Source organism: Tamandua tetradactyla, chromosome 16 (genome assembly GCF_023851605.1).
Source record: "Tamandua tetradactyla isolate mTamTet1 chromosome 16, mTamTet1.pri, whole genome shotgun sequence".
In the NCBI taxonomy this organism is placed as follows: Eukaryota; Metazoa; Chordata; class Mammalia; order Pilosa; family Myrmecophagidae; genus Tamandua; species Tamandua tetradactyla.
This window is the reverse complement of record NC_135342.1, coordinates 41,944,872-41,962,900: the sequence shown is the minus strand read 5'-3', so window position 1 is coordinate 41,962,900 and position 18,029 is coordinate 41,944,872. Positions and strand designations below refer to the sequence as shown.

At 35.1% G+C, this 18,029-nt stretch overlaps 1 protein-coding gene across 2 annotated transcripts in view; it reads right to left on the bottom strand.

The window, feature by feature from the left end:
• LONP2 (lon peptidase 2, peroxisomal) overlaps positions 1-18,029 on the bottom strand; it is a 173,827-nt gene that overhangs the window by 75,924 nt on the left and 79,874 nt on the right. For both annotated transcript variants that reach the window (XM_077132347.1, XM_077132348.1), the window contains one exon: positions 1,233-1,374. In XM_077132347.1, the coding sequence (XP_076988462.1) occupies positions 1,233-1,374 (142 nt within the window). The remainder of the gene's footprint in view (positions 1-1,232; positions 1,375-18,029) is intronic.

The following is an 18,029-nucleotide window of genomic DNA, read 5'->3' as shown; positions in this document are numbered from 1 at the left end:
AAAATATATAGAAAGATACTCTGTGCAAAGGCAAATTATTGTGAAATTTCAGAACAATGTAATAAAGGAAAATCCTAAAGTTTCTCAGAGAGTAAAACAGATCATAAAGTATATACAACAGAATGGTTTCAGTCTTAATAACACTGGGTGGAAACTGGAGTGCAATGGAGAAATGTGTTGAAAATTCTGCAGGAAAATTATTTCCAACTAGAATTCTATACCTAATCAAACTATCAATCAAGAATGAGGGAAATATAAAGACTTTCAGATATGCAAAGTGTGAAAACATTTACCTCTGTGCAAGCTTTCTCAGGAAGCTAATGGGGAATTAACACCACAAAAATGAGGGAATAAACCAAGAAAGAGGAAGAATGTGGAACAGGAAATACAACATGGTGAGAGGTGAAGGGAGATCCTATCAATGACAGCTATGTATCAGATGTAGAAAACAACTCATTTGGAAACTTAAGATAAAATTGATAATGTGCCTGAATGTCTTGAAAGGAGAATTAGACAACTGACTAAAGTAAACAAAAAGAAACAAGGCAATTATTAAGTTTAAAAAGATTTTTAAACTGTAGGGGAAAACAGAAAGAGGGAGAGGAAGAGAAAATTGATGAGAGTTTATTATATGGCTCAGTTCTGAAAAGCATTTATATAATCATAATAATGTACTTTTCAATAATGATTTAACAAATTCATGACAAAATTATAATGGGAAAATGAGGGTTTAAAATGGTATAGTAGGGCAGAGGGAGGAAAGAAAATAAAATCCTTATCTCCTATTTGGGGAGTCAATACTGTCAAAAACTGAAAAATCAAGAAGTAACAATATTGCCATGCTATTTCTGAAAATGGACCTAATTAGCCACAAGTTAGAAGTCAAAGTGCAGAGGAGGAAATGGGGGGCACTCTAAGGCAAAGGAGACTTACTTGCTGTGCTTTTGTAATAACCTTATAGAATTACTGGCCTGCATAAAATTTTGTTAACCAATATTTGGTAAAAACAAAAAAGGAAAAGAAAGAAATGAGGGGAATTACCAAAAAAAAAAACAAGAAATCTCTAAGACATCTTAATTTAAATATCAAGTTGTTTTACATTTCACTCTGTATTAAAAAAACATTTTTCCATGACTAAGCCCACATCAATGTATGTATTATTTGAACATGATTATGTATTTTGATTCATACTCTTCAACTGTGATTTACAAACAGAATTTTCTAAATCTTACCTCAAGCAGAGCTGCCGCGGGATCACCCTGTAGACTTTTTCCCAGTTTGTCAACCTCATCTAATAGGAACACTGGATTGTTAACCCCAACGGTCTTCAAGCCATTGATTATACGACCAGGCATACTGCCAACATAGGTACGCCTAGAGAAGGCAAGCAGCAAATTCACAAATAATGAGATATCAGGATGCAAAAGCAATGCTGCTTAGAAATCAAAACTCAGGATTAGAAAAAAGCCATTCAGCTATCCTATAATACAGCAAAGATGTGCTATATATTTAAAAGCCATCTTGATATATCAAAAAGCTTAACAGATTTAATTCTTATTTTCCATTTAATTCTAACTGCAATTTCCCTATTATACTGAAAGAACTGTATCTCATTTCTTTTTGCCATTTACTCAGATGGAAAAGCATTACACTTACGTCACATAGTTATGTTTTAATCTTTAAGATCCCCAAATATTCAAAGGACTCAATGAATTTGATCCCTATGCTTATCATGATTTTTCAGAGTCCCTTTCTCCATATATATAACCACTTTCTATGCTGAAATGGTGGCCCCAGGGTTGTTTAAAACAATACCATCATCTTCATGAAGGAGATTAGAACTGTTTCAAGTGTAACTTGAAAGTAGACAGAAAAAAATTACCATGAAAAATTCCATACTCTTATTTTCAGAGGCAATAATGTATTCTCAATTATACTAAGAGGATTTGGTGTCAACAGTATTTACATAAAAATTCCATTAATTCTGGTCTTTTGAATAAAACTGTGTTCAACCCATATGCACTAATTGGCATAACCAAGTTCAGCCAGATATTTGTTTTATGATATTTGAGGCTGCTTTATAGTATTTGAACAAGAATAATCTTCCTAAATATAAGAGATGTAGAGTACTGCATGAAATAAAAAACAAAAACACAGTGAAGAATGGAGCCTTTATAAGAAAGTTGGCAAAACTTTATTTTAGGCAGATATTTACTAATTTTAACTACAGCTTTGCCCCTAAGTCATCTACAAAGCAAATATCGTTTCTGAAAAAGCATTAAAGTCTTTTTGCCAAGAAGAAATTGATCAACATATAAATGGAACAGCAGCAGTTATCATCACCTGTACATAGTCGATTCACAGAGCAGGCCTTAATTCTGCCACATGATCTATATAAAATAGGACAGAATAGAGTAACCTTTGGAAAGACAAGTAAGCCTTTAAAACATTGTGGGAATAGCTTTCATCCAGAGATGGGGACCAAGGCACTGGAACCAGATAAGTTAAAGATTGTCCTATTAAAATGAGGAATTAGTACATTCATGATTTCAAAATGGGCAAGACTCAAAATTTGTAAGTTCTTTAAAATTATTTCTCCAGAGAATTTATAGATTTGCTATTACTCTGTGATTTTTAAGAGCAATAGGGGAGGGAAATTTTTTAAAATCTCAAAGCCCCTAAGCCATTAATGCATTAATTTCTTTTCCTTTCCTTACTGATGAGTAGACTTTAAAAACAGGTACTAAAACTTCTAGAACTAAAGTCGCTGGAAAGCAAATAAAATTCCAGGAGGTTGTCCTTTCTGTTAAAGTGGAGATCTAGATACTAGTCACTGTACACAAATTGTACACTAGCCACTATAGAAATAATTCCTCTCAAACTTCCCATTGCTTCCCAGAATACACAGAATTGGTCCAAACTCTTTTGTCTGGAGTTCAAGGTTCTTCACAATTTGTCCCTCCTCCTCACCAGCCTTTCCAATTTGCTGTCATTACTTTCATTTCAGTCCAAATCAAGACCCAATTATACACCGTGTGTGTGTGTGCGTCTGCATTTTTACCTTTGTTAATATGGTGCCTTCTTGCTCTTAATCCTCTCCCTTCCGACGTGAACTCCAGCTAAGACATTTTTCCTTATCACTTCTCACAAAGTGATCTTCCAATAATGCATACAACTTATCTGATTATCATCCAGTTTTTACTCGTGGGTACTCTATTAGTTTCCTAGGGCTGCTGTAACTCTCTGTCACAGTCTGGCTAGCTTAAAACAACAGAAAAAATAATACTATCTCACAGTTCTGGAGGCTAGAAGTCTGAAATAGAAGTGCCAGCATGGCATACTTCCCTCTGAAAGCGGTAGGGTAGAAATCTTTCTTTGCCTCTTTTAGCTTCTTTTTTTGTTTTTGTATTTTGGCCAGAAATCCTTGGTGTTCCTTGGCTTATGGATACATCAATTCAATCTCTGCCTTTACCATCACATGGCCCTCTTCCTGTGTATCTGTGTCTCCGTGTGTCTTCTCTTGTAAGGACACTAGTCATACTGGATTAAGGGACCACCCGAACACCTTTGTGACCTCATCTTATCAATTATATCTGCAATGATCTTATTTTATGTAAGGTCACATCCTGAGACACTGGTGGTGGTAGGGCGGGGCAAGAACTTCAATACACCTTTCTAGGGAATAAAATTCAGCTCATAGCAGGTAACAAGATATAACCTCCTTAAAGAGCCAGTAAGCACTTTGATGACACAGTGGGTCTTATTACATACTAGATCTGGACATACAGCTGCAAAATTGTTCCTCAAACAAAAGCTTCTCCTTTTCATTTAAGGACACCAGATTAACCATGCTAAAGCATCTATATTTCCTTATTGTTATAGTAACACAAGTCTCTGAATACTACCTTTGGGCAAATTACTCAACCAAAGTCTGTTTTCTCATCTTTGAAATGGGCATAAAAAGTTTCCCACCTCATGGATTCCATGAGCATTATGGGAGAACACAGTTTAAGTACACAGTTTAGTGCCTGGCACCTACCAAGCTTTCAAAATATGTTAATTGTGACTAGTGACAGCTACTTAAAGTCCACTTCTGGCTTTCTGAAAAAAGCACAAAAGCAAAAATCAGTACACCTGAATCATGGAAGTAACTCTTGGAAGCAACTCTTATAAGAACACTGAGTGTGTACCACATACACTCAATAAATGAATACCCATAGGGTTGTTCAGTCACAAAGACATCACCCAAATGTGTACCACTAGTCTGGAGGTAAAACCAAGAAGACAATCATTACCACTTCTGAGCACAGGGACTACAGAAAATGTGTAATAATGTGATATCACACGAAGCACAGAATACGTATATTAACCAATACTTGAATTTGCTACCTTTTGTTGGCATTTGAATCTAAATACAGTGCTAGGTTCGACCTAAAGGTCTGTGATTTGGGGTTTTATGGAAAGTGTATTTCTTTCTTCGATCAAAGAAAATAAAGATTATTGACTTAGATATCAACTAGTTATTTAATGGAAACAGTTAACACTTTTTCCAAATTATAAGTAAAGAACTTTAGATTTATCAGAAACCACTCTAGAAAGGTAGGATATAATGTCTGATATATATGCTGAATTTGCTTGAACATAATTTTCTATTTAGGACAGTTTTTGCCAGAAAGTATTGGGCAAACAATTTACTGACTAAAAATAAAGAATATAAAGGACTCCCTAGGGCATTATACAGGATTCTACAAAGGTTCCATGTACTAGGGTAACATTCCAGAAACCTACAATTTTCCAAATGGGACCAGATAAATCCTGAAAGGCAGAGGGGCCAGCCTCTCCAAAACATCAACTAGTTCTATCTCCCTACCCCATATTATCAACAGCCCCTTCAACCATGAAAAAGAATGGCCATAGCCCAAATACCCCGAAAGAGTGGGAGAAAGATCAAAGGTGATGATGGAGTCATACAGAGAAAACAGGGTTTATTTAACAAATGAGTATGACTGATGAATCATTATATTAATGTTTCTTTTAGTCTCCAGTATCCTAGACCAGCTAGAAGTAAAAACCCAAAATCGTGGAATTGTAAACCATACCAATCTCTGAAATCTGTTAACTAATTGTTGTAATGTGCTTTGAAATTTATTGCTTTGTATATGTCATTTTTCACAAAAAAGAAAAAAAACTTTCTTCTAGCCTCCAGTGTTTTGGAGCAGCTAGCAGGAAATATCTGAAACAGTGGAATGGTAACCTGTAACAAACTCTGAACTCTTTAACTACTTGTTTAAGTGGACTTTGAAAATCCTTGCTTTTTCTTTCTTTTCTTTGTAGATATGTTATAGTTAATAAAAATGTTCAAAAATATAGAATATACTTTAAATAAATCTGTAGAATCTGAAACAGATTATGAAAAAATACAGCAATATGCAAAGTAAATATGTTTTCTCACAACAACGCAAACAAAAATGACTATTTCTTAAATCAGCACACCAAAATATCCTCCTGAGAAACTGCATAGGTAGGTAATAATGAAAATAGTACTTATTTACATACTACAGTTTCTAAAAGGGCAAGTTACTAGTCTTTTTTTTTTTTTTAAACTGTATTGTAGTTTCATTTTATTCATTTGGTAAGCTCTTCCAGAGTTAACTACTTCTGTCTCAAGATGATAAAATGTTGGCACTGCTACAAATATGGTCCCTTCAACTCAGAATTAAGACTTTTAGCTCTTGTTTTTATATTGCAGTCCCAAAAGTAGGTTAATTGTTGATGTTGTCTAAAAACAGTCTTATGCTGTATAGCATTTATCTAATTTTCCAAGAACACTACAGGATGAATTTAAATTATATTAAACTAAGAGGCATTCTCTCAAATGAGTTTAAATATATTTTTATTTTAAGACAACCTACATGACATGTGTTTCTTAAAACAATACCTGTGTTGCAAATATATCAAAGTCATCATAAATGAAGAGCTCAAGAGGGCATCAGTCCAGCTGCCTAAGTCCTGGTATTGTGTAAATGAAAAGCAGCAGTCAGTTATGATAACAGGTGACAGTTCCAAGTTATTGCCAAGTTTCTTAACATTTCTCCATTTTGAAATCATGCTTAAAGAAAATCACATATGGAATCACACCATCCACATGGTAGTCCAGGAGAGTAACCATACCAATAAAGAACTGGCAGTTTTTGAAATTAGTAAGGATGTTCTTAATTTGTTCTGCAGCCCATGTAATAAAAGGTTTTACCATTTCTAGTCTCTGTTCTTCAAGTTTGCCTCTGACTGATCTCATGTAATCTTTTTTTTTTCTTTCTCATTAGAGCAGTGTTTAATGGAAGCTGTACATAAGATTCTTTTATTTCTGCATCTTTTCAATTGTTTCTTCCTTATAATTTGAGTTTTTCCTTTCCTACTTGGCAAGGTTTGGATTTATGTTCAAGGATCTTTTTGTGGTCTTTGTCCAGTTTTAGTCTAACGATTACCACCTTGCTGGGTGAATACCCGTGTACAGACAGTGATGCCATTAGCCTTTCCCTGTTGTACCCATTCAGTATAGATGATGTATTTCTTTTGTATATCTGGACTACTTTGCCAATATGCTGACCTTGTAGTATCCTTGCATAATCTAAACTTCATCATCTTTTTGGATAGGCATGGCTCAGACACTGCATTTCTGTCTCAACCACTTGGATAGAGGGGAAAATAAGATTCTCCTGCAAACGTGAGAAGGTACATTGAAATGTCTTTTACAGTTCTTGCTCTGTTCAGAAGATACAAAAGGAGTGAACTTCATTTTGGCCACTGCCGCTTCAGTGATGCCTATAAAAGGGAAAAGCTCACGTAATCTTTGATGTATTTCAAGTAGGCTTATTTTGTGAAACTGATTTCCTACATATGATGGTCCATGACAAAATCAACACCTGTGATGACTGTACTTTTGGTACCTTCACCTCAGGGATTTTGGTGGAAGCATTCCCACCAATGAGTCTTAGCCATCAAAGCTACCCTCTGTCCTACTGACCATCTTCCCCTCCACCTCCAGGGAGAGCCCGTCTGTGATCTCCTGGATCTTGTAAATGTCAGAGAACATCTCATTGTGGCTGGTGAGGTCCTGGTAGATGATCATGATGGTGGCTGGACTGAGGCAACAGTGGAGGCATTGCAGGAACCCAGAGTGGCCAGAGTGGCACTGGGGGGAACGGGGAGGAAGTGGAAAAGGAAGACAGTCTTTTCTATGTCCTTCCTTCCCATTATACAACATGTAAAAATCAATGTGGCATAATACAGAAAAATCTGAAAAGACTGTATCACTTCAATAACTTTTCATTTAGCCTGAATAAGTGATTACCTAGAAGTTACCCCTAAAATTGAGTAAACATGCTGGTTTAAAATATATGAAATTTGGGGAGGATTGGGGGAAGATGGTAAAGTAGGAAACTTCAGAAATTAGTCCCTCCTACAAAATGACTACTGACCTGGCAGGAACTGTCTGAATCAACTATTTTGAAACTCTGGAGTCTAGTGGAACACTGTGCAACATCCAGTGAAGAGCCAGACAATAAGGGTGGTAAACTGTGGTAACTACTGGTGAATTCTACTCTCAGTGAAGCAGCTACCAACACATCCCCCAACCATGTGGCAAGCAGCGGTAGGGACTATAGCCAGGGCTCCTGGTGTAGACTGTGGGTTCCAAAGTGGGCTCTAATAAGGACCTAGTCCTCCAAAATCTGGGTATGTGTGTTCTAATAAGCTAATACACATCACTGCAGGGCCAACTCTAAAGGTGGCCATTGTTCCAAAAACCCTCAGGCAAAAGCAGCAGAGGAAAAACTTAACGAGGCAGAATAAATATATATATACATTTTTTTCTTCTTCTTCTCTTTTCTTTTTCTATTTCCTGTTTGGGAGCAAAAATAATTTGAAAACAAACTGACAGCTCACAACAAAACAACAGCAACAAGATAAAAACTAGCAGTTTCAGTGGAGTGGGAGAACTAAATTTCCAGAGTTACAACATAATACTCAGAATGTCCTGTTCTCAACAAAAAATTACAAAACACAAACACGTATACAAAACAGCAAAAGTCCAGTCACAGAAAAAAAAGAATATGCCAGAAAATATTGCTGAGGAAGCTCATATATTGATACTATTAGTGAAAGACTTTAAATCAACTGTCTTAAATATGTTCATGGAAATAAAGAGATCCAAATACAAGCATCTAAAGGAAATTAAGAAAACACTGCCTAAACAAAATAAAGAGACTTTTTAAAAAGGAAAGAAACAAATTTTGGAATTCCAAAGTACAGTAATTGAAATGAAAATTCATTAGATAGATTAAAAAACAGATTTGAACAGGCAGAAGAAAGGACCCGAGAACCTGAAGACAAAACAATTAAAATAATCCAGTGTAATCCAGTGTAACAGAAAGAAAAAATAATAAAGAAATATGAACAAAGCCTGAGGGACCTGTGGGACTCCATTAGTATATGAGCATATGCATCACTGGAGTCGCACAAGGTCAAGAAAGGGGTAAAAGTAACTGAAGAAATAATGACCCAAAGCCTCCCAAATCCTATGAGACATGAATATACTCACGGAGGAAGCACAATGAACTCCAAAAAGGACAGAATCTCAAAGATCTATGTGAAGACACATGACAGTGAAATTATCAAAAGTTAAAGACAATGAAGATTTTGAAAGCAGCAAGAGAAGTGACATGTCACACAGAAGTGATCCTCAGTAACATTAACAGTAGATTTCTAATAAGAAACCATGGAAGCCAGAGCATATTTAAAGTGTCTGAAGAAAAAAAACTGCCAACCAGGATGCTATATCCAGCTAAATTATCTTTCAGAAATGAAGGAGAAATTAAGACATTTACAGATTTAAAAAAAAAAAAAAAAGCTGAAAGAGTTCATTTCCAGAAGACCTGCCCTACAAGAAAGACCAAATAGTCTTCCAGGCTGAAATAAAAGGACACTAAACAGTGACTCAAAGTCATAAGAGAAACAGAGAACACTAGTAAAGGTAACCACATAGGTAAATATAAAATCTTATATTATTATACTATCAGTTTGTAACTGCTTTTCCTCCTATATGACTTAACAGGCAAATGCATAAAATACCATTTTAAATCTATGTTAATGAATACACAATGTATAAAAATGTAACCTGAGACAATAATAAAGGGGAAGGGACAGAGTTAATAGCAGAGAGTTTATATACTATGAAGTTAGGTTGGTACACTAGTTTGAACTATGTTATTAGTTTAAGATCTTTAAGGTATTACAAAGATAATCACTAAAAAAAAACCAAAAAACAAAACAACAACTACAAAATAGAAAGAAAAGGAAAGAAGAACAGAATCAAATGGTATACCAATAAAAAAAAAGAGGCCATAAATACCAAAAAAGGATTAATGGAATAAATGAAGGATAAAAAACATTCAAGACATACAAAAAACAAATGGCTAACTGTTAGAGGTAAATCCTTCCTTCTCAGATATTATTAAGTGTCAGTAGATTAAACTCCCCTATTAAAAGGCAGATTTGTAAATTGGATGAAAAGAATGATCCATCTATATGCTATCTACAAGAATCACCAATCCTTCTCAAGCTCCTTAAAAAAATACAGAGAAGGAGGGATTACCTGTTAATTCATTCTATGAGGCCAACATTACCCATTACCAAATCCAGATAAAGGACAGCACAAGAAAAGAATGTTACAGACCAATATCCCTTATGAATATAGATGTAAAAATGCTAAACAAAATACTGGCAAATGAATCCAACATGATATTAAAGTGATTATATACAATGACCAAGGGGGATTTATCTCAGGAATGCAAGAATGGTTCAAAATAAGAAAATCAATCAATGTAATACACCACATTAATAGATACCAAAAAAAAGAGGCCACAAATACCAAAAAAGGATTAATGGAATAAATGAAGGATAAAAAACATTCAAGACATACAAAAAAACAAATGGCTAACTGTCAGAGGTAAATCCTTCCTTCTCAGATATTATTTAAGTGTCAATGGATTAAACTGACACTTTAATCAGTTTAATTAATAAATGAAGGAAAAAAACAAATTTTCATCTCACCTGAAGTAGAAAAGATATTTGACAAAATCCAGCATCCTTTCATGATAAAAAGAACAATAACAACAACAAAAATCCACATCAAATATCTTACTCAGTGATGAGAAACAGAAAACTTTCATCCCAAGATCAGGAACAAGACTAGGATGCCCATTGTCAGCACTGTTATGCAACATGTATTGGAAGTCTGAGCTAGGGCAATCAGGCAAGAGAAGAAAATAAAAGGCACCCAAATGGGAAAGGAAGAAGTAAAATTACCCTATTTGCAGATGACATGATCCCATCCATATAGAAAATCCCCAGAGCCCATAGGAAAACTACCAGAACTAATAAACAAATTCAGCATATCAGCGGGGTTTCTATATTCCAATGAAAAATCAGAAAGGAAATTAAGAAAACAATTTAAAAAAAAAAAAAAAGAATTCCATTACAATAGCATCTAAAATAATACATTACCTAGAAGTAAATTTAACCAAGGAGGTGAGAGACTTATACACTGAAAACTACAAAACAATGCTATAAAAGAGTTATGCAAGAGAGAGATTTGGGGCCACTAGGCCCTTTGCTCTCCTACTACATGCCTAATAATAAACCTTTTCTATCTTTGAAACCCTGGTGTGTCAGGAATTGGTTATTGAGCATGCTGGGCAAAAGAATCCACGGCCTTTGTTCGGTAACAATTTGGTGACTCTCTAGGATGAATACCTGAATCTCTGGATCTCCAGTAGAGCAGGTAAGCCAAGTAACCAAGCCTTTTGTTGCCACTGGACTGAATTTAGTGTAGAGGCTCGGTAACCAGGATCTCTCTCTTTTGCTAGTACCCCAGAGACTTTGGCACCTGAAAAAAGCTTCAAAGAGAGAAACCATTTCCAATTCCATGTCTAGACATCTGCCTGGGTGAGTGGGTCAACAGGGTAAAAGCGGATTGGGGATATACAGGCAGTTCGGGTCCCCTTGGCCTAGACCAGGGTCACACTTCCAGAACGATTCCCTTTGCTCTGACCTCTACACCTTCTGATTTTGGGTACTATACTATACAGGGTTTGAAGCCCTGACCTAATCCAGCAATCAACTGGTATTTAATATAATTAAGTAGACCTCTTTGATGTTAGCCTGTGTTGTGTTACCTAAGAATCATTTAATTGTTAACTGGTGTACTAAGTGTTTAATGCTTGTTTAATTGTTAACTGATGTGTTTGGTGTGTGTTCTGTACAGGATTTAAGGCCCTGACCTAAATTTGTCTTTTGACTATACTTCAAAAAAAAAAAAAGGAGTAATCCTACAATTAATTAATATTTAATGAAATTAAGTAAGCCTGTTTAAATGCTAGCTGGTGTCATACCTTATAGTAGGAGTTGATGTTTGTTTAACTGTTAATCAGTGTCATTAAGCACTTAATGCCTGTTTGTTGGTGTATTCAGTCTAGTTATTAACTGATGTGTTACTTACAATAAGTGCCAAGTGTCTTTTAAAATTTGTTGTATATTCCTGCATTTGTCAAATGCTCCTAACTGGTTACTGATTACGGAAATTCTTTTAAAACGGGAAACTTTGGGGTATATTGAAAATTGGAAAATTGTGGTTTTGAGTCTATAAAAAAGGTTTTATTTCTGTAACATAATCTGGTCTCAATATGATTGAAAATGAAAATACTATCATTATAGTTGAAGATAGTACAGTTAGAATTGTTCTGCAAAAAGGTAAAAATGGTATGAAGTAATATATTCAATCCTTCATTTGTCCCTCTCAAAAGTATTTCTGCGTTTCTGTTTCTTATATAACTAACTTTCTATTTGTGTCTGTCTCCATTTTCAATGTATATTCTCATAGCTTCGGATGGTAATAGTAAATTAATAAGGAAATTCTTAAAGAGCTCTATTTGAACTGCTTAGAAATACTCAGGTGCCTGATATAAATATATAAATTGGTACATCTGAAGTAAAAGAGGAAAAACTCTCTGAGCAGCAAGATTCAAAAATCTTAGTTTTGTAACTACTGCAAACAAACCCGGACACTAAAAAGAAACTACCCCTGGAATTTCCTTATGGCAGCAGAAAACTGCCAAAGGGCTGCCTCTTAAAAGGGCAAAATCCTTTTTTAATGGTCCTGGTCACAGCTTTCAGTAAAATAAATCCAATAATTGTAAATACTTAAAAGAAGGGCATAGGAACTCTCAAAATTCCACTGCCCTCACCTAAAACTTTTAAATTCAAACTCAACAAGCCTGATATCTTTCTGTCTGTGCAACCTATCCCTGCCCTAAGGCCCTACCCCTGAAGCAGTTTTGGCGGGGGGGGGCTAGGCACAGAAAGACATGGCCAGGTATGGATTAGAATTTCTTTTTACTAGACCTGATTAGAAATGGCAAGCATAAAAATGCTATAGAATAGGCAATGTTTGATAATATTTTTTTTCCAATAATACCTTTGCAAAGGTAACTATAATCAGATCTCTATTAATATATAAATAGCTCTGTGATAGGAGTAACAGAATAAAATTTAATTATCAAATTTCAGTAAGTAAAATGAAAGACCTTTGAGAGATACAGAAAAGTTTTTCCTGAATTTAGGCTTGGGACAAAGTAAACAATTGCAGAATATTTTCCAGAACTTAGTAGTGAATATACTTTTAAAATTGTTGGTAATTTTAAGATATTACGAAAACAGATTTTTTTCAACCTCTGATAAAAGGAATTTTGTGAAAAATTTTGAATTGAACAAATGCAACTTTATTCTGCTTGGGTGTGTTCTCCCTAAATCTATACGAAATAAGCAAGTATTTATAAAATTCCTCTTAAAATAGCCTAACTATAGATAGGTTAGGTTACATGAACTGAGCAACGTATCTGGTAATAACAACACATATAAAGTACAATACACTTAAAAATATGCTAATGCTTCAAACATATTCTATTTAAGAAATCAGCTAACTTTTAGTAAGAACAGTAAGTGGATTTTTAATAACCTTTGTTACCTGGATTTCAAAGAATCTGGGTTTTAGCTTCTTGACCATCTGGTTACTTCAATATGTGAAAGAATTTGAATTTGTAGTGGCTCTGTTAATACCAATCAGTATATTTCTGTTAGTAAATGCTGCCATAGAGAAAACCTAATTCTGGGCTTCAAAGAGTTTATATTCTAGTTAGAATATACTTGTACAAGGGCACAGTGTAAGAAAGTAATAAGGAAGGTACAAAAGTGTTGGAGAAATTTATCAGCAACTAGATAAAGTATGACCTAAGAAGATTTCATAAAAGAGATGACACTTGTAATAGCTCTAAATAAGACAGTAGCATTTAAATAAATAGAGCTCTGAACTACTCTTTTTTTAGAAGCCATAACTTGGTTTTGGGAACTAACACATTCCTGGCATTCTTTAGCAGTTAGGAATAATGTTGAGAAAATTTTGAGTTTTTCCTGGCTAAAAATTCCTTAAATATAAAAAAGCTGATTATATTTGAAACTTGGAGCTTTTCTGACCTTTGAAGGCAGTACTGAATTGGATTGAGAGATATTAGGCATATTGTAAATTAATCATTTGTGTGTTCTGAGTATAAAGTATATAAATGCCAGGCTGTGGTCCAAACCCAAGCACAAATTATTCTTCTTCCACTATTTTGCAGTATATCTGTCTCTTCTCCCCTTCATGAATAATGTTATTGGAAGGAAGTATGCAGGTTCAAAAGCTTCACGGATTTTATTTGTTTATCATATATTCAGAAAAAGAAAGCTTTTATGTTAAGCTGTGTATCAGATAAAACTGAAGTTTAGTTTTCTTCCTTACTGGTAAAATACATGGATTGTGAGTCTACTCTTAATGTAAAGTTTAAAAAAAATCTTTTCTTAATCATCTGAGTACTCTGTCTATAAAACAAAGATCTTACATCAGACTAATATCCATGTTAATCCATGGCCTTCTCCTTTATTTCAGAAGACAAGTCTTCTCGTTGTTAAGGGGAAAACTATTACAAATAATTTGTTCTTTCACCTTGTATAAGTAAGGTGCTGATATATTTTAACCTATTGTATGGAGATGTTCAGGAAATATTATAGTGGTTAAAAGTTTTTCTATCCTGTTACTGGTTAAATTTGTAAAGGTAAAATAATATTAGATTGCAGAAAATTAAAAAAAACTGACAATGTTCTCACTATCCATATTATGCCTAGATACTAATCTGTATGATGTTGAACAATGGTATGATGTTGTTATTCATAGTTTTAGTTATTTAGTTATAAAGGACAAATACTGAATGGCTTCTCTGAAATGAACTAACATTAATGAGTGAACTTGGAGGATTTAAGTTGAGAACACAGGTTATCAGGAGATAGAAATAAGGTAGAGATTGGGTAATTGGTGCTGAAGGAATAGAGATTGTGCAGTAAGACTGATGGTAAAAATTCAGATATGGATAGCACAATAGCACCTGATTGTAACACAATAATGTAGGTACACTGAATGAAGCTGAATGTGAGTATGGTTGAAGGAGAAGGGATGGGGGCAAGTATGAAATCAGAAGGTAGGACAGAGGATAAAGACTGAAATGGTATAATTTAGGAATGCCCAGAGTGTACAATTATGGTGATTAAATGTACAAACTAAAAAATCTCTTTGCAGGAGGAAGAACAAAGGAATGTCAGTATTGCAGGTGCTGAAAACAGATGGCATATGGGAAAAAGTATGATCAATGTAAGCTAGGGTCTATAGTCAACAGTAACATTGTAATATGCTTCCACTGAATGTAACATTGGCATTATGCCAAAACAAATGTCAACAGGTGGAAACAGTGGGAAAGGGGTATGGATTCCTTGTGGAAGAAAAGGAAAAGTCTTAAGATAGAGTACGGTGGTGAAAGCATATCTATACCCTTAGGCTGGACCGTATGATTTGTGAATAAAACTATTTAAAAATGGACAGAGAGAAATAGTGCTAGAGAAAATACAGAGAAAGAGATGAACCTATTCACCCCAGGGGAATGAGAGGTACAGCCTCTTGGAGAGCAGTGTGGTAGTTCCACAGGAGGCTAGGCATGGGTTTGACATATGATCCTAAAACCCTGTTGCTCATTATATACCTAGAAGGACTGAGTGTGGGGACATCAATGGCCATTTGCACACTGGTGTTTCTGGAGGCAGTGATCATGATCCACAATGAATCAAGGTAGCCTAAGGGTACAATGACTGAGGCGTGGAAGGGGGAACTGTGGTATATATATATACAAATGGGCTACTGAGCCCCACAAGAAGGAATGAAGTTGTGAGGCATGCAACTAGATGCATGAAGCTTAAGAGCTGTATGTTATATGAAATCTTAGGAACAGAAAGACACATATTATGATGCCTCAATTACACTGTCTGTATTTAAGGCTTTAACTTTTATATGAGACAAAAAGAAAAATGTTTATTTTGTCCAAAATTTACATTATCTAATTCAATCTTAGTCAAACAACCTAATTCAATTTATCTGATATAGAACCTGGAATAAGGAATAAAATGTTACCGTTCTACACAAATTAATGTTATGAACTTACGCAGAGTATTTGGGGCAGAAAATGAAACAGTTGTCTGTAAAGTCCCTTGAGGGGATGGGAAAAATAGAACTATTAAGCTTCCCCACCTGGAGAATTCCTGACATTTTCTTAAGCAAGAGGGGCTCCCAATTTAATAAGCCAAGGCCTCAATTTTGAGGCTTGCCCTTATGAAACTTATTTATGTAATAATAAACTGAACCTACTTATGATTAGTGCCTAAGAGTTATCTCCAGAAACTCTCTGGTGTTGCTCAAATGTGGTCTCTCTAAAATCTGAGCTTCTTCCCCAATGTGGGATGTAATTTCCAGGGGTGTAAGCTGACCCTGGCACTGAGAGACATAATTGGTCCTAGCATCGCAGACCATAACTGGCCTTGGCCTCTTGAGACATAAGTTACAAGGAAGAAATAGCATTTCAATGGGTAAGAGATTTCAAATGGAGTCAGGAGGTCATTATGAAGGTTACTTTTATGCAAGTTTCAACCTGGTATTACAAACTGCCACAGTATGGCAACTTCAACCAATAGTATTCCTGGAAACCTTGAAAGATATCCTGGGCCCTATAAAATTTTACTAATTAAGCTTGTTTTTCAGAGTAAAACCTCCAGATTGTTACAACGCCAGAGCAGTTCTGAAACCCAGAAATACTGGACTCTCCAAGAACAACAACTGGTTCTTTGTTTCATTCCTCTGTCCCTTAATGACAACACCCTTTTTCAACTTTGAAGTGGTCAGAGTCGTCGCCCAGATATCCCTCAAGATTAAAGAGATAATTATCAAATGAGAAGGAGGAACTGCAACTGAGAAATTAGGATTTAAGGGATATTTCTGATTACTGAATCATATTCCTTTTTGCTTTCTAGGATACTGGAGTAGACAGAGGGGATACCTAAAATCTCTAAAGTATAATTCAGCTATCCTGATATCTGAAATGATTGTAAAAGTCCTTATCTTGTGGCTTTGGGTCTGTAAGAACTGTTACTACCTTTATCTGTCATTTTCTTGTAGGGCAAAAGTTCTAATGCTAATGAAGAATCTGAAGCCAGCCATTAACTAGTTTCAGCCCCAGACATTTGTAAATTCTATCGGCTAGACTCTGTGATTGAAAGATAGTTTGTCTCTCTTCTTTTCGGCTTATACTTTGGATAGTGAAGTGACAGCTATGTCTCCCCTCCTTTCAGTGTATGTTCTATTCAAATGATAATGATAATACTGCCTCCTTTTTGTTTTGAACTCACTATTTGAAATGACTTCCTCTGCCCTTGCTAAAATCCTTAAAAATCTTGAACCCCTTAAACTCAGGGAGACAGATTTTGGACAGCTAGGCCATCTGCTCTCCTACCACATGCCTAGTAATAAACTCTTTCTCTCTTTGACAAAAAAAAAAAAAGTTATGCACTATGATGAAGTGAAGTTTTACTCCAGGGATGCAAGGATACTTTTTTTAAATTTTACATGGGCAGGCACCAGGAATCGAACCCGGGTCCTCTGGCATGGTAGGCAAGCCTGCTGAGCCACCATGGTCCACCCTGCAAGGATACTTTTAATATTCAAAAATCAGTTAGTGTAATCCAACATATTAATAGGCTAGAGAAAAAACTCATTATGGCCTTTGGCACAGTAAAGCATTTGGCAAAATTAAACTCTCCTTCATGATAAAAGTTCTCAGCAAACTATAGATAGAGGGGAACTTGCTCAACTTGATAAAAAACATCTACAAAAAACCTCCAGCTAACATCATACTTAATAGTGAAAGACTGAATGCTCCCACCAAAAGATCAGGAAAAAGGCAAGAGGTCTGCTCTCACAACTCATATTCAACATAGTGCTAGAAGTCCTAGCCAGTGCAATAAGAAAAGAAAAATGAAAAACAAAATTTAGAAGAAAATTTTTGGGATCTATGGCTTGGCAAAGAGGTCTTAGACAGGCATCAAAAGTTCAATCCATAAAAGAAAACAAATTGATATATTAGACTTTATAAAAATTTAAAACTTTTTCTCTATAAAAGATACTGTTAAGAGGATGAAAAGACAAGCTATAAACAGGGAGAAAATATCTGCATACCCCATACCTGGAAAAGGTTTCACATCTATAATATGTAAGGGACTCTCAAAGCTCAACAGTTAAAAAGGAACAATAATCCAGTTAGAAGATAGGCAAAAGTTATGAACATATATTTCACCAAAGAGGATATACAGGTATCAAATAAGTACGTGAAAATTATAAACAACATCACTGGCCATTGTTTTTGTTTGCAAAATCTGTCGGAATACAATAACACACAAAACGGCTTTTAAAAGGGAATTTATTACATTGCAAGTTTATGGTTCTAAGGCCATGAAAATGTCCCAACTAAGGCATCCAGGAAAAGATACCTTGGTTCAAAAAAGGCTAA